The sequence below is a fragment of the Maniola jurtina genome, chromosome 20, assembly GCF_905333055.1.
Source record: "Maniola jurtina chromosome 20, ilManJurt1.1, whole genome shotgun sequence".
Lineage (NCBI taxonomy): Eukaryota > Metazoa > Arthropoda > Insecta > Lepidoptera > Nymphalidae > Maniola > Maniola jurtina.
In genome coordinates, this window is record NC_060048.1 from 297,366 (window position 1) to 323,718 (window position 26,353).

Here is a 26,353-nt window from a genome sequence, read left to right on the forward strand (position 1 = left end):
TTCTTGTATAAAATAAATTCATTGTTTAATTTTGAACATTGACTAGCTTTAATCGTTTCTTAAAGTTAAGTTTAGTTTTCTTTAAGCTTTACAAATTAAACTTACTCATTTAATTTACGTCTATTTTTTATTCTAGTGCAAAAAATTCCAAAAATTTACATTACAGATATTTAAAAAATGTGTGAAGTTTACGCTGACAAAGTAAATTATGACTAATCTGGCACTTCATAAAGCTATAAAACGGAAGAAAAAAAAGTGTAAACTCTTAATTATTGTGATTAAGGGAAAAAAGTGAAGTGAAGTGACGTCATGGCGGAACACTGGTCGTGGTTGACGGGCAGCGAGACGGCAGAGTACACGTACAGCCCGCCCACGCGGCCCAGCCGCCCGCCCCACCGCCCGCTCGTCAAGCTGGCCACCAGCGCTCATCTGCACACCATCGCCAGGTGAGTGAAGTGACGTCATGGCGGAACACTGGTCGTGGTTGACGGGCAGCGAGACGGCAGAGTACACGTACAGCCCGCCCACGCGGCCCAGCCGCCCGCCCCACCGCCCGCTCGTCAAGCTGGCCACCAGCGCTCATCTGCACACCATCGCCAGGTGAGTGAAGTGACGTCATGGCGGAACACTGGTCGTGGTTGACGGGCAGCGAGACGGCAGAGTACACGTACAGCCCGCCCACGCGGCCCAGCCGCCCGCCCCACCGCCCGCTCGTCAAGCTGGCCACCAGCGCTCATCTGCACACCATCGCCAGGTGAGTGAAGTGACGTCATGGCGGAACACTCGTCGTGGTTGACGGGCAGCGAGACGGCAGAGTACACGTACAGCCCGCCCACGCGGCCCAGCCGCCCGCCCCACCGCCCGCTCGTCAAGCTGGCCACCAGCGCTCATCTGCACACCATCGCCAGGTGAGTGAAGTGACGTCATGGCGGAACACTGGTCGTGGTTGACGGGCAGCGAGACGGCAGAGTACACGTACAGCCCGCCCACGCGGCCCAGCCGCCCGCCCCACCGCCCGCTCGTCAAGCTGGCCACCAGCGCTCATCTGCACACCATCGCCAGGTGAGTGAAGTGACGTCATGGCGGAACACTGGTCGTGGTTGACGGGCAGCGAGACGGCAGAGTACACGTACAGCCCGCCCACGCGGCCCAGCCGCCCGCCCCACCGCCCGCTCGTCAAGCTGGCCACCAGCGCTCATCTGCACACCATCGCCAGGTGAGTGAAGTGACGTCATGGCGGAACACTGGTCGTGGTTGACGGGCAGCGAGACGGCAGAGTACACGTACAGCCCGCCCACGCGGCCCAGCCGCCCGCCCCACCGCCCGCTCGTCAAGCTGGCCACCAGCGCTCATCTGCACACCATCGCCAGGTGAGTGAAGTGACGTCATGGCGGAACACTGGTCGTGGTTGACGGGCAGCGAGACGGCAGAGTACACGTACAGCCCGCCCACGCGGCCCAGCCGCCCGCCCCACCGCCCGCTCGTCAAGCTGGCCACCAGCGCTCATCTGCACACCATCGCCAGGTGAGTGAAGTGACGTCATGGCGGAACACTGGTCGTGGTTGACGGGCAGCGAGACGGCAGAGTACACGTACAGCCCGCCCACGCGGCCCAGCCGCCCGCCCCACCGCCCGCTCGTCAAGCTGGCCACCAGCGCTCATCTGCACACCATCGCCAGGTGAGTGAAGTGACGTCATGGCGGAACACTGGTCGTGGTTGACGGGCAGCGAGACGGCAGAGTACACGTACAGCCCGCCCACGCGGCCCAGCCGCCCGCCCCACCGCCCGCTCGTCAAGCTGGCCACCAGCGCTCATCTGCACACCATCGCCAGGTGAGTGAAGTGACGTCATGGCGGAACACTCGTCGTGGTTGACGGGCAGCGAGACGGCAGAGTACACGTACAGCCCGCCCACGCGGCCCAGCCGCCCGCCCCACCGCCCGCTCGTCAAGCTGGCCACCAGCGCTCATCTGCACACCATCGCCAGGTGAGTGAAGTGACGTCATGGCGGAACACTGGTCGTGGTTGACGGGCAGCGAGACGGCAGAGTACACGTACAGCCCGCCCACGCGGCCCAGCCGCCCGCCCCACCGCCCGCTCGTCAAGCTGGCCACCAGCGCTCATCTGCACACCATCGCCAGGTGAGTGAAGTGACGTCATGGCGGAACACTGGTCGTGGTTGACGGGCAGCGAGACGGCAGAGTACACGTACAGCCCGCCCACGCGGCCCAGCCGCCCGCCCCACCGCCCGCTCGTCAAGCTGGCCACCAGCGCTCATCTGCACACCATCGCCAGGTGAGTGAAGTGACGTCATGGCGGAACACTGGTCGTGGTTGACGGGCAGCGAGACGGCAGAGTACACGTACAGCCCGCCCACGCGGCCCAGCCGCCCGCCCCACCGCCCGCTCGTCAAGCTGGCCACCAGCGCTCATCTGCACACCATCGCCAGGTGAGTGAAGTGACGTCATGGCGGAACACTGGTCGTGGTTGACGGGCAGCGAGACGGCAGAGTACACGTACAGCCCGCCCACGCGGCCCAGCCGCCCGCCCCACCGCCCGCTCGTCAAGCTGGCCACCAGCGCTCATCTGCACGCCATCGCCAGGTGAGTGAAGTGACGTCATGGCGGAACACTGGTCGTGGTTGACGGGCAGCGAGACGGCAGAGTACACGTACAGCCCGCCCACGCGGCCCAGCCGCCCGCCCCACCGGCCGCTCGTCAAGCTGGCCACCAGCGCTCATCTGCACACCATCGCCAGGTGAGTGAAGTGACGTCATGGCGGAACACTGGTCGTGGTTGACGGGCAGCGAGACGGCAGAGTACACGTACAGCCCGCCCACGCGGCCCAGCCGCCCGCCCCACCGCCCGCTCGTCAAGCTGGCCACCAGCGCTCATCTGCACACCATCGCCAGGTGAGTGAAGTGACGTCATGGCGGAACACTGGTCGTGGTTGACGGGCAGCGAGACGGCAGAGTACACGTACAGCCCGCCCACGCGGCCCAGCCGCCCGCCCCACCGCCCGCTCGTCAAGCTGGCCACCAGCGCTCATCTGCACACCATCGCCAGGTGAGTGAAGTGACGTCATGGCGGAACACTGGTCGTGGTTGACGGGCAGCGAGACGGCAGAGTACACGTACAGCCCGCCCACGCGGCCCAGCCGCCCGCCCCACCGCCCGCTCGTCAAGCTGGCCACCAGCGCTCATCTGCACACCATCGCCAGGTGAGTGAAGTGACGTCATGGCGGAACACTCGTCGTGGTTGACGGGCAGCGAGACGGCAGAGTACACGTACAGCCCGCCCACGCGGCCCAGCCGCCCGCCCCACCGCCCGCTCGTCAAGCTGGCCACCAGCGCTCATCTGCACACCATCGCCAGGTGAGTGAAGTGACGTCATGGCGGAACACTGGTCGTGGTTGACGGGCAGCGAGACGGCAGAGTACACGTACAGCCCGCCCACGCGGCCCAGCCGCCCGCCCCACCGCCCGCTCGTCAAGCTGGCCACCAGCGCTCATCTGCACACCATCGCCAGGTGAGTGAAGTGACGTCATGGCGGAACACTGGTCGTGGTTGACGGGCAGCGAGACGGCAGAGTACACGTACAGCCCGCCCACGCGGCCCAGCCGCCCGCCCCACCGGCCGCTCGTCAAGCTGGCCACCAGCGCTCATCTGCACACCATCGCCAGGTGAGTGAAGTGACGTCATGGCGGAACACTGGTCGTGGTTGACGGGCAGCGAGACGGCAGAGTACACGTACAGCCCGCCCATGCGGCCCAGCCGCCCGCCCCACCGCCCGCTCGTCAAGCTGGCCACCAGCGCTCATCTGCACACCATCGCCAGGTGAGTGAAGTGACGTCATGGCGGAACACTGGTCGTGGTTGACGGGCAGCGAGACGGCAGAGTACACGTACAGCCCGCCCACGCGGCCCAGCCGCCCGCCCCACCGGCCGCTCGTCAAGCTGGCCACCAGCGCTCATCTGCACACCATCGCCAGGTGAGTGAAGTGACGTCATGGCGGAACACTGGTCGTGGTTGACGGGCAGCGAGACGGCAGAGTACACGTACAGCCCGCCCATGCGGCCCAGCCGCCCGCCCCACCGCCCGCTCGTCAAGCTGGCCACCAGCGCTCATCTGCACACCATCGCCAGGTGACCAGAAACACTAGTTTTATGGCTAATGACGGTGACGTCATATCCCAGCACTAGTAATGTGCGTCAGAACTCAGAACTGATAAAATTCTAAGTCAGTCAAGTTTATAAGTGCATACTTTGATCATTTTTTTGATTGTATAAACATTTTGACAACGATAACTTGCAGCCCAGACACACATACCTATAGATTATTATTAGCTAATTTTTTTCATGGAAAATCAATAAGTTACTATGGGATTTTTAAAAACCTAGATCCAGGCAGACAAAGTCGCGGGCATAATCTAGTATGAATAATCCATTTCGACGCATAAGTAGATATATTATAGCAGTGCTAGGATTTATTACTCAAGCAATACATGCATTTTCCTTACTTATTCAAAGCTGTTTTCGTGAAAAATCGCGCAAATGCCCAGTGGGACATATTTCACGTGCAGTCTATCTTTCAGCAACAATATCTTTTAAACCCATTATATACTCTAATCCCTTGTAATAGAGTCCACTGTTAATAACAAAAGCTCTTTAAAAAATGTTAATACTTGCTTTTCACCTATTTTTGTTTGAAGCTGGAGTGCTTTTAAACCACTATATATTTGCAGAGTAAACATCTGTTAATACAAGTGAGTAAAGTTTGTATTCGTGTGTTGGAACAGCAAATAGCTAATGATGTAAGGAGACCAATTTATGTTTGCAGTTGGCGTTGAAGCAATTTTAAGGGTTTCCGAGGTTTTCCACATGTATATTTAACGCGGCAGTGCTGTAGACTGCTGACAGCTTGATGGATGAATGCAGTTCCTTTGGCGAAATCATTAAACTTTCATGCAGGAAAACTTGATTTACTTGCTAAAGTGCAAAGTGCAACTATCAAACGAGATTAAGATATTAGAAGTATATGTATCTATTTATCCATACTAATATTTTGCAATGCGGGGACGCACATAATATGCTACTTTTTATAATGAAAGAGTTCCCACGGGGTTTTTAAAGGTCCATCTGTTTAATGTTGACAAAATTTGATGGAGGAGTAGCTATAGCATCCAGGAAACGAATATTGGCTACGTTTGACCTCGGAAATACGAAGAGTTTCCGCAGGATTTGCGAAAACCTAAATCAATCCAGAATTTCATAATACATAATGTTATACTATTGCACTTATTAACACTTCGTATAACTTTACATCATGAATTTCAGGAGATGCATTTTGAATAAAATAGAATAAGCATATAGAATTGAATGGATTGAATTTTTTTTTGAATGGAAGGAACAGAATAGAATAGTTTTTTTTTTTCAAATAAGCAAAAGGAAAGATTACGGGTCTTTTTATTGTATTATTTATAAAATATCGAAGTTATTGATAGAACGATTACTAGAATATTGCTCAAAATTAAACCATTTGCGTCCCCCAAATGCTATGTTGCCATGTATCACGGTCGGGCCACGGCTCGCGGCTACAAGAGGAAAGGGATTCTGGCTAATGGCCCATGGGATGGACTACGTGAGCTGAACTATCAATTTATTTATTTTAACCGAAAATTACTTTTTTATGGAAATCCGTTTAATGGTTTTGCTGAATTTATGGCCATTCTTAATAGACTACTATACGCTCTGTCTGTTACGTAATCTCATACTAATGACAGTCAAAAACTCAGAGAGCTCTATACTGGCTTTTCTCTCTCTATCTGGTGGATAGAGTCGGTTTAGCTGTTGACCCAACCTCGGTTTTATTCGGTCTGAATTTTTGAAAATTTTACGTTAAACAAGAGACAAATACTAATAATAAATATATTTATTTGTGCCTGAACACTTTAATATTTTTTTGAGATGTAAGAGTGTCTGGTTCTCGGAGTTTTTCCTTTACTTGTGCTATAAGACCTACCCACCTGCCTTTCATGATTATAGCTCAATGGGAAATACCCTATAGGTTTTCTTGACAGACACGACAGACAGACAGACAGATAACGAAATGATTCTAAAAGAGTTTCTTTTTCCTGTTGAGGTACGGAACCCTAACAATATTCTTTTCTATTCTATAATGATAGCTTTTATCAGAAAGCTTTCATTTTTCTTGAGACCCAAGGTGCTGTCATACCTGGGTCGTTACTGTGACGAATTGTTGGCACGCGAGCGTACAAGCGGATAACTAGGTATAATATGTATTAATATTATATAGGTACGTGATTGATGATACAAATCCCTACGAAAATAATATTTAACGGATCCAGACACACGATATATCAAAGGAAAACTTTTTCAATTTCAAAATTGATGTTTCGCAAAAATATTACCTGCCTTGCCTATCACTATCAGTGTTGAAATGATGGTAATGAAAGCAAAAGATATAGGTGCAAGAAATAATAACTAAGCCATGTAGAAATAACACGTTTTTCATGATGGCGTTTTATAAAAAACCTAGATGATGTTTTCGTCCGTGTGGATTTAGATTTTTTTAAATACCGTGGGAACTATTTAATTTTCCGGGATAAAAGTCACCTATGTCAATTTCCAGGACGCAAACTACCTCTTTAACTTTCCTATAAATCGGGTAAGCGTAGATATAGGCTTTTAAGAATCCCATAGGAACTCTTTAAAGTAGTCTTCCTATGTCCGTCCCCGGGAGGTTAGCTAACTCTGTACCAAACATCAAAATCGGCCATTCTGTTGGGCCGTGAAAGGCTAGCAGACTGACAGACATAAGGCCAGACAGACAGATACACTTTTGCATTTATAATATTAGTATGAATTTAGGCAAGATATACTAACAATACAATGTGAAATAGCAAGCTCAAACATGTAAACAATAGAAAGGTGACAATATTTAGTTGAATACATGGAGTTTATTTGATATCTCCCGTGCTCAGCGCACACCTGCGTCCCCCATTATCTCCGAAACAATAAAACCGAACGCGACAAACATACACGACTCCATCGCACGGAAAAATGTAAAAATTTACATATAAATAGATCGCGATTTTGGTGGAAAATATTTATTTCTCCCCTGGCAACACTACGTGACGGGAATGGGGGAATAGGGAAATGGCAACACACGATTACTCATTGCCTGCTTCCCTCATATTGGAGCACAGATTTAGTTTTCAATTTTTCTCCCAACATATTTTTCCATTGAAAAATTCTAATATCCAGATGAGTCAGCAAGCGTAGAATTATCTTTGTGGAATTCCATAATCAACACTTACCCCTAAAATTAATATTAAAATCAATCCATCCATAATCGTAGATAAGTTGCTTAGAAACGTTGTTATTTATTAAAGAGTTGCTAAGTAACTTATCAACAAATTGTACAGAATGGCCGAGGAAGTGAAGTATTTAAACACCTACTTTTATTTATCCTTTTATATGTACAGATTATTGTAATAGAAATACATAGTAAGATTTTCTTATCCAAATAATCAAAAATAATATACCTACCAACGATTTCAGGCTATGCCCGCACTTTCAAAAAGAACCAACAAGAAACTCGGCGGTTACTCTTTTCAAATATTTAATTTACATTTATTAATTTATAATATAGTTATAAGCAGTATAAGTGATTGGAGACAACAAAAAAAAAGGAAACTGGTATTCGAATTAGTGTACTAAATTTCTCACTGCTTTCTCAGTAACATATCGCCAGACATTATTGGTACCTATTATTATTGGACGAATGTGGAAATTTTCAAAAAGTTCACGTACCTACTTATTATACAATTAGAGAGTATTGCATTAGTACCACCGTATAATATAGAGACCTTCAAGTGATCTTATAGCAAATATCTACACTTCAAGACTTAACGAAGCGGAATCTAATGCAACAAACCTAGAATTACTTGTACAACGGATGTCATCACTTAGTAACAACTAGATACATTAACTTCTAAATTCAATTCTTGATCCATTCAAATAAAGTTCAAAAATCATTGATCTGTTAATGGAGGTTAATAATACGTAATGTGGGATTTGAAAAAATATTTCTTAGATATAATAAAGGGATTTTGATGCGGGTCTCACTTTGAGAAAGCGTTAGGTGGCAACATGGCGTCATATTGGTATATAGTGGTGTTGGTGGTCATATCTGCTGTGTCCACACCAGCGAGTGGCACTGCGGAGGTCATGAGCCATGTTACCGCGCATTTCGGTAAGGCTTTAGAGGAGTGTCGGGAAGAGGTAAGAATGTTTAACATTTTATTCATTGAAATTCCATTATTATCATTTCCAATTATTGCATGGACTCGAATTTTGATAATTTTATTGATTAATATCAAAAATAAACTGCCCGATTAGTCTTCAAAGGCAGTCTAAGTTCTATGCACTAATGTAATCCGAAAAAGTTATGGTGGTGTCTACAAGTACATTGGATTACGAACTCATTTCTTGATGTCTACGTTGTTCTGGATTAAAGTTAATAACTATGGTAATTATTGTACACCTAGTGGGAATAAGCTACGGACAAAATACCTAAGTTTCACACACTCCCCATTTGTATGCAAAGGCGGCTTTATTGCTCAGAGCGATCTTCACCAGGCAATATTTGGTGAAAGGAGAAACTAGGTGTGTTGTCTATGGAATGTCGACGACACAAGATGTAACATGTCCCATTGGTTTAACTGCAGTCAGGCCTCTCCTCCGAGATCCTGGAGCAGTTCCAACACTTCTGGAGCGAGGAGTTCGAGGTGGTGCACCGCGAGCTGGGCTGCGCGCTCATCTGCATGTCCAACAAGTTTGCGCTCATGCACGACGACGCCAGGATGCACCATGTGAACATGCATGACTATGTGAAGAGCTTTCCTGGTGGTTGGTTCATTGGAACTTACATTAAATAGCTTTGGACTCATTTTTCAATCACCCATAAACCTTAAGGATGGGTCAAGAGGCGCAAATATGAAAACATCGATAGGAGCTTTATATTTTTACCTTTTGGCGTGGAGACCTTGGGGGCGTAGGGTCCGGGGGCAGACAGACAGACAGAAAACAAAGTGATCCGTTAGTATAAGGGTTCCGTTTTTCGTTTTGAGGTACGGAACCCTAAAAACAAAAGCGGCCAAAGTTAACACTATATTTGGCAACTCAAAAAAACTACCAAATATTTTTGGTAATAATATTAATGAGGACTGTTGAATAAAGGCAATTATTTTTTCCGAATACAACAAAACAATGAGTTATTAAAAGTTCTAAACTTTCAGGCGAACTTCTATCAGAGAAGATGGTAGAGCTGATCCACAACTGCGAGAAACAGTACGATGACATTGAAGACGACTGCAGCCGCGTGGTGAAGGTCGCTGCGTGCTTCAAAACTAACTGCAAGAAGGAGGGCATCGCGCCAGAGGTCACTATGATCGAAGCTGTGCTTGAAAAGTATTAACCTAGCCCAGGAACAAAAGATAATAATCGACATTGTAACATTTATATTGATTTGCTGTTAATATCTACATCAATTTGCTTAGATTTTATTATTTAGTTATCTTTTGAGAATTAAATAAGCTAGCAAAACTATTACTTTCTCTTTACAGTATGTACCTACCTATATTGCATTAAAATAGTGTGATAAAATTAGATTAATTTCTAGCATTTAATAGCTTTTCTGAAAACCTAGAAATTAAGTTCTTCAATTTTGTCACACTATTTTTAACAGACTTTCGAAAATGAGTAGGTTCTCAATTCGACCGGTTTTTTATTTTAAATTGATAGAAAGGTACAAGTTATAACAGAAAGTAATATATTTAGGTAATTATGACTTACAGATCTAAGTTTTTTTTTTTGTTTAATATCAAACAAATACCATGACAACTAACTGCAAGAATATGGACCCCGATTTTGTACTCAATTATTTTAATCCAATAAAGCAATAATTGAAATTAAGTACTTATGTTTTATTTTGCTGAGATTCGGCAGCTTATATTTATATATAGATATCTTTTAAAATGATTTTCACTATATTTTTGAACACCACACGTCTGACAAGAACAATTAATTAATACAAAGATAATTATGATGTGAGTAATTAATATACACCGCCACTTTGTAAACAGGTAGACGTCTACAATTAACCGATCAAAGATAAAAAGCACATAACACTGTTAATATTAATAAGACAAGAATAAGAAACGTCCCATTAGCGAGTCACTAAAAACGAATGGTTTCTAAAGATATCCTTGTGAAAAGTAATAATGGTAATTTGATTAAATCATTATTAAAGAAGAAACTGACTGACTGGCACCTTGAGATTCTACGTGTAGAGTCACACTGAGTTATAGTCCAATCATGACTCAGAACATACTGATAAAATGATTGTTTTTATGTACTGCAGATCAAATACGGAAAATAATTTATGGTTCAAACTACTACATCATGATCAGTTCAGACTGTGTACACCCACTGCTGAATATAGGCCTTTCCCAAAGGGCACCACCACATCCTGTACTAACCCTTATTATTTAGCCATTTCCCGTCATCCTCTTTAAATCGTAAGTCCATTTTACTGCTATACTAAGACTATTTGATAAATAATAATTTGCTATACCACCAATAGACTTAATATTTTTAGAGTTCCGTATCTCAATAGGAACCCTTATAGGATCACTTTGTTGTCTGTCTGTCTGTCCGTCCGTCCGTCTGTCGTGTCTGTCAAGAATACTTATATGGTACTTCCCGTTGACCTAAAATCATGAAATTTGGCAGGTAGGTAGGTCTTATAGCACAAGTAAAGGAATAAATCTGAAAACCGTGACTTTGTAGTTACATCACAAAAAAAATTAAAATGTGTTCATGAACAAATGACAATTTCAATTTTCAAAATAAGATAACCATACAAAGTGGGGTATCATATAAAAGGGCTTTACTTGTAAATTCAAAATGTGCAAAATATCGGAAAATATACCCGAGTACGGAACCCTCGGTGCGCGAGTCTGACTCGCACTTGGCCGGTATTTTGATTATTGATCTAATAGGAGTTTTATCATGGATTGTAAGAGCTGTCGTGACGCGTCCACGTCAAATCCTTCACTAATCCCAAGAAAATGATTACTTACAAAGTGCACTTAGCGCTGTAAGTGTATAATCAAACCATCATTTTGCCATTTGATAATTCAATCGCAAGGTAAGTAGGTACCTACGCCTCTACTTTTGAACTTAAGTGCTTAGTAACTTGACTGACTAGTTGGTCACGAATTTTCAACATGTCATTAAATTCAAAGACAGTAAGTAGTGCTTAAAGTGTAAACTTATAGGTGCATATGCTGTAAAAGCGTTGAGTAGTATTTTAGACCAGTTAGGGGTCGAAACTGAATTTTAGTTCAAGAAGATCGCATAGGTATATTTTACTCGACTGTCCAAAAAAGGAGTGTGATATTTTCAGGGCTCATGTATGTGAGTATTATTTTATTCCAGCATAACTTCTGAACGTCTGAAAAGATTTGGACGAAGTATGAGGTATCGCCCGAATCATTACTAATTATCCTGAGCGACACGGTTTATAAGTTTTTGAAACGAAAATTCAATATGGCGGCTGTATGGCGCCATTTTCAAATATGAACTTTTTTATAACTTTTTAATTCGAGTTTTGGCAGGCAAGTCGAGTTTTAGTGTTACAGACGTATTGATTTACTAACTTCTTCTGTTAATCTAAGTTGGAACCCGCTCGCTTATTTTAAAGGTAATTTAAGTTAAAGGCTATTTAAAGTTATGCACTCGACTGACGCATCAAAGAGAATAATAGGCATTGCAGAAAAGTGCATTCAGAGCAACAACAGCCTTAATTAATTAGCACGCAGTCGCAAACAGATGCGAGTAATTAACGAAACAAATCGATTCCACGACTCGCACGAGCTGAATAATCGATCCTGACGTGCGAACCAAAACAACGGCCAAATGGTCAACATTAAAATTCTTCTTAACCCCCGACCCAAAAAGAGGGGTGTTATAAGTTTTAGGTGTGTATCTGTGTATCTGTCTGTAGCATCGTAGCTCCTAAATTAATGAACCGATTTTAATTTAGTTTTTTTTTGTTTGAAAGGTGGCTTGATCGAGAGTGTTCTTAGCTATAATCCAAGAAAATCGGTTCAGCCGTTTGAAAGTTATCAGCTCTTTTCTAGTTACTGTAACCTTCACATGTCGGGGTGTTATAAATTTTTAATTTACACTTGTTGCTTGTGAATTCTAGGAACACTTATAGTTTAATGGTTAAGACTTAGGTCTTAGGTTCCACATATTACAATCTAACGCCGCCCGCCACCATCCAGGCATCGGCACCCTATGATTTGTTTGGTGACGTTTGACCGCCAGCTGGTTGGGGTCTTCCGACGCTGCGCTTTCCGTACGAGGTTGTACTTCTAGCACCTTAGGACCCTAAGGTCTATCTATGTGCTCAGCTCACTACCATTTTAGCTTGCCAACCCGTTGAGCTTTGTAACTTTAGTTGGTGAGTAACTTTGGTTCTCCTACCGATGGCGGACATGAGCTATGAGCTGTTTTAAAGACATATCTTCACACTAATATTATAAAGGAGAAAGTTTGTATGTGTGTGTGTGTGTGTGTGTGTGTGTGTGTATGTTTGTTACTCCTTCACGCAAAAACTACTGGATGGATTGGGCAGAAATTTAGAATGGAGATAGATTATACTCTGGATTAGCACATAGGCTACTTTTTATCCCGGAAAATCAAAGAGTTCCGACGGGAATTTTAAAAAACCTACATCCACGCGAACGAAGTCGCAGGCATCAGCTAGTACTAAATAAGCAACAAATTAATTAATTTGACCAACAGAATATAAATCTGATAAGAATATATCAAATACTGATCTTAAAATTAATAAAAAAGATTTAATATCCAAATTATGCAGATGCATTTAAAAAAGAGCATACATTAATTAATATAAAATCAACAACGTATAATTTATAGGCACTGCGTGGTTCTTACGCCGGTAATTAATAAAATGAATTGCTTTCACGACTCCCATGAACTTGCTAATAAATCGAATCCAATGTAACCACAGAATTTCAAATACTTAAGGAAAATAGAAATGGCACGTGCTGTCTTTAATACCATTTAACACATTACGGTTCGATGCATACGTCATATCGATTCTTAGCTGCTTTGAAAGTATCAAAGTGCTTTTGATAGGGTGTTCAGCAATGAGGCTGGACACCAGACTATTAGTTACTTCTCTATAACTTTCATATTTTCACAAATGAAAAACTATACTTTTTAAATGTTTAATTTATGTATTTAACTTAAAGCTGATTATGTAATCAGAAAACCATCTTTAACTATGCAATAAATCTGTCAAATTATTCCTCAGTGAGGCTAATTCTCAGCTCTTGATAGATTACATCCTCAGTATCGAGGGACTGACTCAGCGTCATTTAGATTAAATTATGGCATTTTTGTTATTTCCTGTTATAATCTTAAACAACCATTTTGAAAGTTATTCACTTACTGTGAGTTCCTCTGCGGATTTGTGTCAATTTTCATAAGAGCTGGAAGTTATAAAATATTCTAGTAATAAATATTTTCCCCCCTTAATTTCTTGAAATTACTTTGTTTGATAGGCATTTTGTTTGGTATGCAGGAGACTTCAAGGTTTTCAAGGTAGAGCCAAAAGCACCCCTACAGTTGAAAGGTAGACGTCAAACTGATTACGTTTAAACAATGAATGAACATAACCTCAAATTAATAGCTGGATATAAAGGCAATTCATGAGCATGACACGAGAAAAATAGCGATGCATTGAATGAAGTGAACAGCAAAGCTACAATTAAAATAATTACAGATACAACGGAACATGAGCGTTACATGTTACATTGTATTCTGAAGTGACACCTTCCAATTATCCAATAAATAAATCAAAGCGCTAATCCTATAAAATACATCACTTGTATCTCGAAAGGTCAAGTAAATTGAAATCTGTGGTGAAATAGACAAGATAAGGTAGAGAAATGAATAAAATTGTTCCATTTTTAGCAATATTTCTGATTGCAATTAGTGTAAACGAAATATATTCAAATGAAACTATGAGAGGTATTACAACAAGTTTTTTGAGAGTCTTGGATGAATGTAAACATGAGGTAACGTAAATTTTTCTTATAACGAAAATTAATTTATAATTAATAATAATTAATTATGAGATTATACAACTGACGAAGATGAAATTTCTTTATGGTTCTGTTTTTATATATATCTTTCTTTACTTATTTACTAGTTCTCCAGTACTTTTGTTTTTTTGATTATTGTAATTATCAAAGTTGACATGTTATAGTTGACATGATTCAATGTATATAATGCCTTGTTTGCTAAAATGTGTTTTTAGCCAATAGGAAGGCAACGCAAATGATTGTCGTCAAAGTTTCGCAAGGCTTGCTGAAGTCATTTTTAACACGTTTTTATTAACTCGCTTTCTTGTCAGTCTGTTTGTTTGTCTGTTCGGCACAAACTTCCCGATGAGATAAAGGCTTGATAGGCTATGTTGGATGAAAGGACGCATACAGGCTGATGGAATGGAATGGAAACATAAGTTGGAACTGGATGATTAACTTGATTTCTTGTATGTTCTTTAATTTTAGCTGAATTTAGGTGACAATGTGCTAGGCGACTTGTACCACTTCTGGAAGCAAGATCACGCTCTGCTTCACAGAGACACCGGCTGTGCCATCGTGTGTATGAGCAAGAAGTTGAACCTGCTCGACTCTAGTGGGAAGCTCCACCATGGCAACGCGCAGGAGTTTGCTCTTAACCATGGGGCTGGTAAGGGGATTTCCGTTACCTGTCGTATTTTTGGTTTATCTGATTTTAGTCATAACCTAATGACTAATGAATCCTCAGGATGAGGAAGGTTTAGGCCATAGTCCACCACCTTGGCCAAGTGCGGATCTGGAGACATACCTTAGAGAACATTATGGAACACTCTCAAGTATGCGGGTTTCTTTCATCATTACATGTGTTTTAAAATCATTTGATCTTAAATTGCTTCAAACGCATAATATAGCTCTGAAAAGATAGAGGTGCGTGTATCCATTAGGTCTCAGTAGTATTCCAATTCATCCTCTTCAGGAAAGGCAAAGGTCGTAGACTATATAGCCTGGTATGTCGTCCATTAGGTTTCATTTCCAGAGAAATTATACTGTTTCATTTTTTAGCATAAAAAATATAATGACCACATCCTTTTTCTTCAAATGTCATCTTCTTCATTCAGGCCTTTAAAATATCTTGCTTTGTTTAAGTTGAAGCATGCTATATTTTGAATTGCGCATTAATTACATGATACGTCTCTGTTTGTTTTAGCTAACGAAATGGCATCCAAACTAGTGGCCACAGTGCACGAGTGTGAACAAAAGGTGGACGCGGAAGAGGACCCGTGTCTCCGAGCCCTCGAGACGGCCAAGTGCTTCAAGGACGCCATGCATGAGATCAACTGGGCCCCTAAAATGGACGTCATCATCACAGAAGTACTTACTGAGATATAACTCACCAAATTGTTATAGACCAAATAACGATAGAGAGATCTGATATGAAACGCCCAAAGCTTGAGTTTAATAAAAAAAAATGAGCTATTAATTATTGTAATCTTTAATTATTATGTTATTCCATTAATAAATGTATTAAATAATTTGAAAAAAATCATATTTTGTATTACGGGATTTTTATCCATTATAATATTACTGGGTACCTATTGTTCCTTTGAATCATCATCGTCATTACCATCTCAACCCGTCGCTGGCCCACTACTAAGCATGGGTTTCCGCTCAGAACGATACTACAGATGGCAGGTTTCATAAGTTGAATCTTTGAGAACTTTAAGGATCTACGATGTTTTCTTTCAGCCAAAGCAAATTTTTTGGTATGTATTATGTATCGCAAATATTTTATTTTATCAGTAAATTCTTTGATGCGAAACTTAAAACTAATATCAGACGTAGACGATACGATAGACCCTCTATTTAATAGTTCGTAAGAAATAATTTATTTTTGACATAGTCATCATCCCAATTCTATTCAAATTGTATCATCATGGGCCTTAACGCCGTGTTCTAACACAAGTAGTAGTGCTAATCCTGCCGTAAGTTACTGACGTGGCTAACCCACCATAAATCTAGTGCGACAATGCCTTGCCTCCGATCCTGGTTCGATCCTCACGGATTTACGGTCCTATATCCAACATCGAACCGCAATTAGGGAGCCTTGTATGAAGCTAGGCCAGAACAACGATTGTTCTGTCTGGAGCACAGTTAATTACTGTTCTAACCTCATGGTGTAGTGCTGATGATTGTTCTAGCTTCAATTAAAATGTGTATTATATCATTTCATGAAAGACAAGTGTAAATTAAAAATTTATAACACCCCTGACAAGTGACGGTTACAATTACTAGAAAAGAGCTGATAACTTTCAAACGGCTGAACCGATTTTCTTGGATGATAGCTAAGAACACTCTCAATCAAGCCACCTTTCAAACAAAAAAAACATAATTAAAATCGGTTCATTAGTTTAGGGGCTACGATGCCACAGTCAGATACACAGATACACACGTCAAACTTATAACACCCCTCTTTTTGGGTAGGGGGTTGAAAAGAAAGCTTTTGGTACATCCATTTTTTGTCCTTCTATTTCTTTTTAACCCCCGACCCAAAAAGAGGGGTGTTATAAGTTTGACGTGTGTATCTGTGTGTCTGTGTGTCTGTGTATCTATGTATCTGTCTGTGGCACCTTAGCGCCTAAACTAATGAACCGATTTTAACTTAGTTTTTTCGTTTGAAAGGTGGCTTGATCGAGAGTGTTCTTAGCTATAATCCAAGAAAATCGGTTCAGCCGTTTGAAAGTTATCAGCTCTTTTCTAGTTACTATAATAACCTTCACTTGTCGGGGGTGTTATAAATTTTTAATTTACACTTGTAAAATATGTATTACATATAATAAGATGTATTCATACTAAGTAGTACGTATTACGTATTCTGGTGTGATCTCAGAAATCTTTGTTCTGAAAACACCTACGTAACAAGTTCCCAGTTAAACAAAGTAAAATGAGAAGTTTCTCAATTCGGATGATGGCAATGTAAAAAATAAATTATTTCTTAGGAATAGAGCATCTTCCGAAATTCGTAAAATCCACGTCTACTACGTCTACTATTAGTTTTAAGTTTGCTTACTTTTTAAATTATCGATTTAACAAAAAAAGTACGTCAAATTACGTCAAACGTTTATTACGATCTTTTATGCTTTTATGTTGCAAATTTAGTCATCCAGTTTATTCGGGTTCTATCCGGAAGCCATACACATCTGGCAGTGTCATAGAAGACGTTAAGTTAGAAAAGCGTCCCATCAGATTTGGCTCCCGGGTCACGTAAGGATGAGGGTAGAGTAAACAATAAAGGCAAACATCTTAGAGAAGACACAGGTGCTGTTCGGATAAACGTCGCTGTACGAGACGTAACGATCTATTGTCGGGGATTGGGATGCTGAGATATCGCAACGTCTGCTGCCTTTGTTATTTTTTACTGTTTAAATAAAAATGAACAGCAAATACTTTCAAGACAAGAGGAAATAGGCATCTTGTAGGCAAACGCGCTTCAAGCCAGAGGTTCGGTACCTCAAAAGGAAAAAAGGAACCCTCAACCCTTATAGGATAAATAAATGACTTAATGATTTTTAATGAGTAAATGGTTTAATGAACTATTTGTTCGTAAAATTGGTCTTTTTACAAATTGTACAAAAGCCCTGAATAAGTTTGCAGAACTTGTTCCTCAGGGTCCCCGCTTTTCCTCTTCTAACAGGAGGATCACTTCGTTGTCTGTCTGTCTGTCTGTCTATTGTGTCTGCGGGGGAATCATCAATGAAAACCTACAGAGTATTTCCCGTTGACCTAAAATCATGAAAGACAGATACCAATATCTTATAGCACAAGGGATGAAATGAAATGGTATAAAGTTAAATAATAGTCATTTGCTTCATAATTTATTTATTAACATAGGTACTTCCACACCACTTAAAATTTAAACGAGGATTAAACAACTTAAATACTAACTGACAAGTAATTGGGAGAAGCGTAATAATATATTTCGAAAATCCATTAAACATTTAGCAAGTCGTCGCATTTAATTTTATTATTTTGGTAATTGGAGGCAATATCATAAACCTTAATTACTCATTAAGCTGTACCAAAACCCGTATGTACCATTTTATAAGAATAAATCTAAGATGATTTATAAGACCAATATAACTTTACAATTATGTTTATAAAAATTGGTCAAATTAGCTTATTTCAATTTCTGAGATAATATAATTTCATTTATAGTTCATAGATTTTCAATTTTCGTACTTAATTAAAGATATTTTAAGATTTTAGAACAATATCGCAGTGGTTTACGCAAAATGTACCTACTCAATCACCAAAGTGCCAATCAGTTGTTTTAAACTTTATAGTTTTGTATTTTTGACCGACTGCGGTGAAGCCAAAAACGAGGGTTATGTATTAGATCCTTTTGTATGTATGTCCGTTCCTATGTCAGCTTGTGACTACTCAAAGGCTTAACCGATTTTGATAAATAACTTGTTTAAATTCGTGTTGATGGCGCGAGTATTACTGGTTACATAAAAAAAATGGCGGGTTTCATACTCTTTATGTGGTTTGAAAAATGCAGTCGGGGTTTTTAAAACTTACTTGTTTAAACTTTAATAATGTAATACTGTAAAATTTGATGATTTTTTGCAAAATAAAAGGTTTTCCTTCTTCTAGACCGCAGTTAAGTAGTTATCAATAAAGGAATCGTCATGATATCACCTCCAATTTACTTCCTGGTGATGATTTTAAACCTCAGTCATCAACTCCTCGAGGATCTCTTCCATCGAGGGCGCCCACTTCAGGTTGTGAATCTTCGTCCGGAAGCACTTGGATATCTCCAGGGTCTTCATGCACCCGTCTGAAATATCGCTGTAGGACTTTTCGCACTCGTGAAGCATTGTTACCAGCTGTTGAGCCAAATCGTCATCTGGAATATAATTGTATGTTACACTTCTTATAATATGCATCTATGTGCTCTTAAGGTTCTCTCTCCCCATACTACGTTTTCCATATACTACGTTCCATAATATTTATTGGTAGTTTATTTGTCTTATAACATTTAAATCACAACACACCACTAGAGGGCTGTGGTCCGATATAACTATTGACCTAGTAGTCCTGGACCTCGACCTCGCCTATTTACTATTGAACCGCGAGGCATCACCAAGGTCTGTACTCTGTACCCCTACATAGTCGAAATCCCACGGACTCGCACGAAGCGATTTGCTTCCTCGTTTCTTATACACACTGCTAGCTTTCTGGTACCTTCAAAAGTGAATAGACACCTGGGCAGGCGCGTTGAACCTCAGGCAGCATCTTCTCCTTTTTGGTGTGATTTCAATCAACAAAAGCTTATATTATTATAGTTAAAAAAATCATACTAAAATAAAAATCTGTGTACAAGCCTTTTGACTAGTCTTGGACTGGCCAACCCGTGCTTGGCCAGCGTGGTAGATTATGACCTAAGCCCTTCTCATTCTGAGAGAAACCCCGTTTTCAGTAGTGGGTTGGCGTTGATTGATGATGATGGTGATTGGTTAACTTACCAGCACCATGTGTCTTGGCGAACTCATGTGCGTTCTTGTGATGCAGGCTCATGTCCTCGGAGATGAGGTCGAACTTGGTGGCCATGCACATGATGGCGCAGCCTGTGTCCCTGTTCAGCAGCTCGTAGTCTTCCTTCCAGTAGTTGTAGAAGTCTTGCATGATGTGCTCACCCAGCCCTAACTGTAACATAATCACTTAGTGCCGATTTCATCAAGGTCGAGTGACGTTTAACTTAGGAATAAATTGGGCGTGATGACAGTTTTTTCCCCGACTGCGGCAAAGCCAAAAGGAAGGGTTATAATTTTATGTATTGAAAACTTGCCAAAATATCAATATACGCTCGGATAAGACTTATTTTACGTTGCTGAATAAAACATTCTTTCAACTGACTATCAGGCAACGCACAACTTAAACCGGATGACCCTAAAAAAGCATGAAAATTTGTAAGGAGGTACATTGTTATACGCAGGTGAGAAGAGCACTACGAAAGATTTTTTGAAAATTCATCTTCTTAGGAAAAAAACGTGGATGTCGGATATAAAAGTCTGTGTGACTCATTCCTAAACTACAAAAACAGGTCAAGTGCGAGTCGGACTCGGACACGAATAGTTCTGTACCATCGTACAAGATAAAAATCATATCTAACTTTAACCTTTCAAACTTTTTTATTTACATGGTGGCCATTTTTTTTTTCATAGAGTGTGTATAAATACACACTCCGTGAAAATTTCAGTTCTCTACTTACTTCGGTTCATGAGATACAGCTCGTTGACAGGCAGCCAGACAGACGGACGGACAGATGGACGGATGGACAGCGGAGGCTTAGTAATGAGGTCCCATAGGCACCCTTTGGGTAGGAAATACCCTATACCTTAATAATGAAGTCGCAAATTCACACAATATGAAAACTTACCTCTTTCTTACAGTCATCCAAAGCTTTAGAAAAGCCTGTGGCCAACTTCTTCATAACTTCCTTTGAAGCTCTTACTCTAGGAGCTTGGCAAATCACAAGAATGGCCAAAGCGAGGAAACGCCACCTACTCTTCCACGCCATTTTGTCGTTTCTGTTGAAATATAACTGCATGCCATTTTATATACATTTTGAGGCAAAGATGAAGCTTGAAATTTCTGTCAGAGTAATGGTTCTGTACATATTTTTTTAATCTATCAATCAGCCTGTAAGCTTCCACTGCTGGACACAGAAATATAAAGACTGGATATTCAAATACACTTTTATAGTAGGTGCATGATTTTGATGCATCTACCACTGGTTCGGAATGCCGTTCCTACCGCAGAGAATCAGCAAGAAACTCGGCGGTTACTTTTTTCAAAGATTCGATTCAGAATAATAGTATTCAATCTGCCATGTTAAAAGTAGGATTACTAAATTTTTTTTTAACTTGTCTATCTATTTCAGACCTGAGCGCGTTTGGAACCCTCGTAGCTATAGTTTTAAGTTTTCGTAATAATTTATTATCACCATGCCATTATTATCTTACGAATTCCACAATTTGATAATCAAAAGTGTACAATGATTACATTAAAAATTATTTGATTTTGGTATCAATTTTTAAATTGGTAATGCTCAATTCTGGACTTTAATTTGCCATTTCTGGTAATGCTTAAATTTAATAGATAAGTTTAATTTTTCAGTGTGCAGTGTAAACAATGTCTAACTCAATAGGATTTTGTAACAGAAATCGTCTGCCAAAATCGTTATTCAGTTTCCCGAACTCTAAAACATAACCACACTTTATCATACTTTAATTTTCAGCAATTAACGTCCATATAGAACCTGAGCGACCGGATATTATGTCTGGGATGCACAGTAATTATTCAAGGCGTTATGATCGAGAGTCAATTGTCTTTAATCGGTAGTCTGCGGTATGATGGATGTAAGGAGCAATTGAAATGAATCTATGTGGTATTTAACGTTTAATTGGATCTGAGATTAAAAATTATGAGTATGAATTAGCATTTCAACGTGTGATTGTAGCGTATAATTATTTGGAAATTTATTTAAAAAAAAATTATAAATATTAAGCAATCGAGATGATAGTGTAACTACAAATTAACGATTTTCGGTAATTTTTAACCCCCGACCCAAAAAGAGGGGTGTTATAAGTTTGACGTGTGTATCTGTGTATCTGTCTGTGGCATCGTAGCGCTTAAACTAATGAACCGATTTAAATTTAGTTTTTTTTTTGTTTGAAAGGTAGCTCGATCGAGAGTGTTCTTACTTCTTAGCTATAATCTAAGAAAATCAGTTTAGCCGTTTAAAAGTTATCAGCTCTTTTCTAGTTACTGTAACCTTCACTTGTCGGGGGTGTTATAAATTTTTAATTTACACTTGTTAAAACTGTTTTATTAATTCGTTTTCTTATCGGTCTGTTTGTTTATTTGTCTGTTTGATACAAACTTTTCGATCGATGGATCGGATTGGGAAGGCATTAGCAACCAGTAAAAAGCACCTTTTCATTGAGGTTTTTGATTGCACACATCCGCATGTTACAAGGTTATGGAGGAAGAGATCTTAGTACCCTGTGTTGCCGATAATATATTGCTGTATTTTTACCTCGAATGATTTTATTTTTGAGGTACGGAACCCTAAAAATGGTAAAATGAACTCAAAGTTAACCCATATCTCTTAACCAGACGAGCCTCCCAATTAGCGCGTATAAAGAAGTTAAAAGCTTAGTTAAGCTAATTGCGTGTGTGCAGCCGACACGACATTGTGTTTAGAGCGGCATTAAGTCAAATAACCAGGAGGTTACGGGGAGGTTCAAACCCTCCGGGCGCGGGTCCATTTGCACATTTTCAATTCAATTCAATTCAAAATATTTTTATTCAATTAAACTTTTACAAGTGCTTCAGAATTGTCAAAATAATCTACCGCTGGTTCGGAATGCCGTTCCTACCGAGAAGAACCAGCAAGAAACTCGGCGGTACCTCTTTTCAAGGATTCAATTTATAATAATATGCCAATGTCTCGCGCATCAACAAAAAAAGGAGATTTCGATATACAGGGTGTAACCAGAATGCTAGCAAAAACGAAGACTGATGATAATACTGATGATTACTGATAAGGCACCACCAAAAAAAAAACGCGACAAATTTTTTTTTTAAAGTTCACAATGTATTGCAAATAAAACATCTTACTGGCGCTAGAGGTCATCGAAAGTTACGTAAATAGGTCACTCGGGGTCAATCTCCGCGTCGTAGGTGGAACATTGACCCAAGCTTTGCACGCCATACATTGCGGGTTTGAATACAAAATAAGGCAAAAGGGTAATAGCATTGTATTGCTTTTATATACTATAATTATTATAACCCTAAGTTTTTGCTAGTGTTCTGGTTACACCTTGTATGCTGTCATACATGAAATAAATACAATCGTGAAATAAATAAATTTTATTTTATTTTAAATCTTTGCAAAGTAACGTCTCGTCCATACAATCGTATAAACTGTCGGAATATTCCTGAGAATGGAAACGCACTCGGTATCATGCGAAGTGTATGTTGCGCTTGTCGCGAGGGTATGGATTACTCTTCATTAGATGCGACATGTCACATTTGTCACGCTAACCCCCAAATATACGACGATGATTAGCACAACAACTGACAATTAGACAAGTTTAATTTCTTGCTCTGGTGGGAGGCTTCGGCCGTGGCTAGTTACCACGTGGTATACCTTACTGGCAAAGCCGTCCCGTCAGTTGATTTAGAGTTAAGGTACGATGCCGTGTAGAAACCAAAGGGTTTAATAAAAAACTGCCATACCCCTTCCAGGTTAGCGCGCTTTCATCTTAGACTGCATCATCACTTACCACCAGGTGAGATTGCAGTCAAGGGCTAATTCAAATTTTTGCTACATAGGGAATAATTTCTTATTCCCTCTGCAGCCAGCTGCTCGATTACGGAAAATCTACATCAATCTACGTATCAATCAAATACCAACGGAAAATCTTCTAGGTAAGCGCGCTTAGGTAAGGCTGCATCATAACTTACCACCAGGTGTGATTGCAGTCAATGGCTGATAGACTAAAGAGCCTAAGGGTGTCTGGCAGCCTAAGGGGTTGCCACCATACTTTCTGGAAATGCATGACTCCGAAGAAAATATTAAAAAATTTAGACTTTATATTATTTTGACATAATTTTTTTTACATCTTTGTTAGCTATTATCTGCCACTATGATCCAAACTTTATAGTCGCTGATCGTTTTCCCCTGTGTTCGGCACAGTACGCAGCGAAACTTTTAGCTTTTATAAAATAACGAAGGTCTGGCACGCGCTGGCTCTTTCTCCATTATTTTTAGTAAAATTTTTGAATTGCATAGTAGGCACGATTAAATAGCTTAAAATGAAAGCCAGACGCAAGCGGACAGCTTCAGCCAGCCATAAATCGCTCCGACGAATCAGTGGATCACGCTTGGCATTCCGCCAATACTCAGCATTTAGGCTACTTACACACTAGCGACATTATTCGCTTAGCATATTATTTAAATAATAATTTCAGATTTTGATTGACTGTAATAGACAAGTTTAAAATTCATACTTACATTGATATGGAATTTCGTAAATATTATTTTACTAACTGATGCCCGCGACTTCGTTCCCGTAGATATAGGTTTTTAAAAATCCCGTGGGAATTCATTGATTTTCCGGGATAAACAGGAGCATATTTGTTAATCCAAGGTATAATCTATTTTCATTCCAAATTTCAGCCAAATCCGTCCAGTAGTTTTTGCCTGAAAGAGTAACAAAGATCCATACATCCATCCATACATGCAAACTTTTGCGTTTATAATATTAAGTAGGATTTGCTGTGGTATTTGTATTAATTAGTAACCATACTTTTCTATCATTTCAGGTAAGCCGTAGAATGAAGAATCTACCATTATCTACAAGAAAGTAAGTTAATAAGGTGCCAATATAAATCTGCGAAATAGATTAAAAGCTGTGATTATCACATTACTAAGTAGGTATATCGCAATAGTTGTGATTGGCTTTTATAGTTTTTCTTTCCTCAACATTGTATTTTGGTCAATAGTAAAATTAAAGGTAATCATCACCCTTTTGTTTTCTTTTAGTGCAATTAATAATTTTATCTAATGGTGAATAGGAATTTCTGCGTATAATGTATTTAATCATGAATTAATTTAAAAGACTTGCCTAAATAGGACTTTACATTTCAATAAAACCCTAAGGCGGTCTTATACCAGTTGTACCTGCGCAATCCCGGGCTTAGCCCGTCTCCCGGGAACGGCGACAGCTGCGTGTAACGGCGCCTTATCCCGCCGCTGACTGATCGCCGCTGATTTGTCTAACTGACCCTAACACGACACTACAGACCTACGAATATCTTAGACTAGATAATGCCCGCGACTTCGTCGTGGATTTAGGTTTTTCGAAATCCCGTGGGAACTCTTTGATTTTCCGGGATAAAAAGTAGTAGCCTATGTGCTAATCCTGGATATTATCTATCTCCATTCTTTTCAGTCTAATCCGTTCTGTAGTTTTTGCGTGAAGGAGTAACAAACATACACACACACACACACATACACACAAACTTTCGCCTTTATAATATTAGTGTGATAGTATGAAGTAGTGTGATAGAATCAGGAAGTCGTACAGCTGATTTTTGTATAATTAGTAATTACTTACTACCCAAAAAAGGAGTGTAATGTCTACAACCACTACTTACCTATGTGTGAGCTTTTTATTCCATCACAACTTCCAAATGCCTGAACAGATACATATATAGGGTATCAGTTTTCATAAAACGTAAACTGATTGAAATATCCTATTACAATGTAAAGAATTATGTATTTAATTTACCTAGGTATTCAAAGATTTAAATGATACGAAAGCTTGGAAATGAGTTGCCAAACAGCTTTGATAGTTCTAATAACTATAAGTTATTTTGTAAAATGGTGATGATTAAAAAAAAAATTGGTTGTCTGTAAAGTCGGTTTACTGACGATAGTTGAATGTGACAACAAAGGCCGATTGTGCTTCTTTGTCGCTCGTTCCGCGCTCTCGCTTGCACTTCAAGCCTTACATGGAACGCCTCAGAGCGAGGTAACGCCGCATGAGTCATGTTTTTCGTACGTGCAGCCGGCTCTATCGAATAATAAGAGTTAAGACGTTGTCACGTCAAAAAGAATACCCGGCTGAGTTTGTTGAGGGCTCTTCTCAGAATTGGGCGCGTTTGGAACCCTCGTAACTTTATAAATTCAAAAAAATTACTTAATAAATTATCACCATTACATCTTTATTTTACAAATTCATCAATTGACGATTAAAATGTGTAACAATGATACCTACTTTGAATAAATGTTTTGGGTTTGAGTTTGATAGCGTGCGTTATCTAAAAGACATTTTAGCTAGCTTCCTATCTCTGTGACCCCAATCTCGAAGTAGCCATAACATCTTAAGGCGCGTTATCTCCAATAGCCATTAGGATTTAGGGGCATTTCTAATGTCTCACCCGGTCCCTAGAAACGGACATTGCACGGGATTTGTGGAACGTTTTGTCTGACGATAGGATTCAAAATGTGGATTTGAGATTTCAGCTTAGAAAGCTTTCGTAAGCTTTCACTTTAGTTTTAACAGGGCTCTCTCC

The 26,353-nt window shown here is 40.8% G+C and overlaps 3 protein-coding genes across 3 annotated transcripts; 2 read left to right on the forward strand and 1 right to left on the reverse strand.

The window, feature by feature from the left end:
* Positions 1 to 309: 309 nt before the first annotated feature.
* On the forward strand, positions 310 to 4,146 carry LOC123875812 (extensin-like). The gene is made up of 25 exons (XM_045921857.1): positions 310 to 446; positions 496 to 600; positions 650 to 754; positions 804 to 908; positions 958 to 1,062; positions 1,112 to 1,216; positions 1,266 to 1,370; positions 1,420 to 1,524; positions 1,574 to 1,678; positions 1,728 to 1,832; positions 1,882 to 1,986; positions 2,036 to 2,140; positions 2,190 to 2,294; positions 2,344 to 2,448; positions 2,498 to 2,602; positions 2,652 to 2,756; positions 2,806 to 2,910; positions 2,960 to 3,064; positions 3,114 to 3,218; positions 3,268 to 3,372; positions 3,422 to 3,526; positions 3,576 to 3,680; positions 3,730 to 3,834; positions 3,884 to 3,988; positions 4,038 to 4,146. Exons 1-25 carry the CDS (start codon positions 310 to 312, stop codon positions 4,144 to 4,146), a joined length of 2,661 nt encoding a protein of 886 aa, XP_045777813.1.
* A 3,981-nt stretch (positions 4,147 to 8,127) lies between these two features.
* On the forward strand, positions 8,128 to 15,624 carry LOC123875813 (pheromone-binding protein-like). The gene is made up of 6 exons (XM_045921858.1): positions 8,128 to 8,303; positions 8,750 to 8,930; positions 9,320 to 9,491; positions 14,065 to 14,197; positions 14,693 to 14,873; positions 15,411 to 15,624. The coding sequence occupies exons 1-6, from the start codon at positions 8,172 to 8,174 to the stop codon at positions 15,590 to 15,592; spliced, it is 981 nt and encodes a 326-aa protein (XP_045777814.1). The 5' UTR covers positions 8,128 to 8,171; the 3' UTR covers positions 15,593 to 15,624.
* Positions 15,625 to 18,072: 2,448 nt separating this feature from the next.
* On the reverse strand, positions 18,073 to 20,796 carry LOC123875937 (general odorant-binding protein 1-like). The gene is made up of 3 exons (XM_045922050.1): positions 20,643 to 20,796; positions 19,729 to 19,909; positions 18,073 to 19,109 (listed from the first exon to the last, which is right to left on the reverse strand). The coding sequence occupies exons 1-3, from the start codon at positions 20,781 to 20,783 to the stop codon at positions 18,928 to 18,930; spliced, it is 504 nt and encodes a 167-aa protein (XP_045778006.1). The 5' UTR covers positions 20,784 to 20,796; the 3' UTR covers positions 18,073 to 18,927.
* Positions 20,797 to 26,353: the final 5,557 nt, after the last annotated feature.

Bases quoted from the DNA above. Each gene is read 5' to 3' on its own strand.
- LOC123875812 (XM_045921857.1), top strand. From the start codon at position 310: ATGGCGGAACACTGGTCGTGGTTGACGGGCAGCGAGACGGCAGAGTAC. The intron at 1,371-1,419 runs GTGAGTGAAGTG...GTTGACGGGCAG, and splicing joins CATCTGCACACCATCGCCAG to CGAGACGGCAGAGTACACGT. The intron at 1,987-2,035 runs GTGAGTGAAGTG...GTTGACGGGCAG, and splicing joins CATCTGCACACCATCGCCAG to CGAGACGGCAGAGTACACGT.
- LOC123875813 (XM_045921858.1), top strand. From the start codon at position 8,172: ATGGCGTCATATTGGTATATAGTGGTGTTGGTGGTCATATCTGCTGTG. The intron at 8,931-9,319 runs GTTGGTTCATTG...CTAAACTTTCAG, and splicing joins TGTGAAGAGCTTTCCTGGTG to GCGAACTTCTATCAGAGAAG. The intron at 14,198-14,692 runs GTAACGTAAATT...CTTTAATTTTAG, and splicing joins TGGATGAATGTAAACATGAG to CTGAATTTAGGTGACAATGT.
- LOC123875937 (XM_045922050.1), bottom strand. From the start codon at position 20,783: ATGGCGTGGAAGAGTAGGTGGCGTTTCCTCGCTTTGGCCATTCTTGTG. The intron at 19,910-20,642 runs GTAAGTTTTCAT...ATTATGTTACAG, and splicing joins TGGATGACTGTAAGAAAGAG to TTAGGGCTGGGTGAGCACAT. The intron at 19,110-19,728 runs GTAAGTTAACCA...ATTATATTCCAG, and splicing joins CGCCAAGACACATGGTGCTG to ATGACGATTTGGCTCAACAG.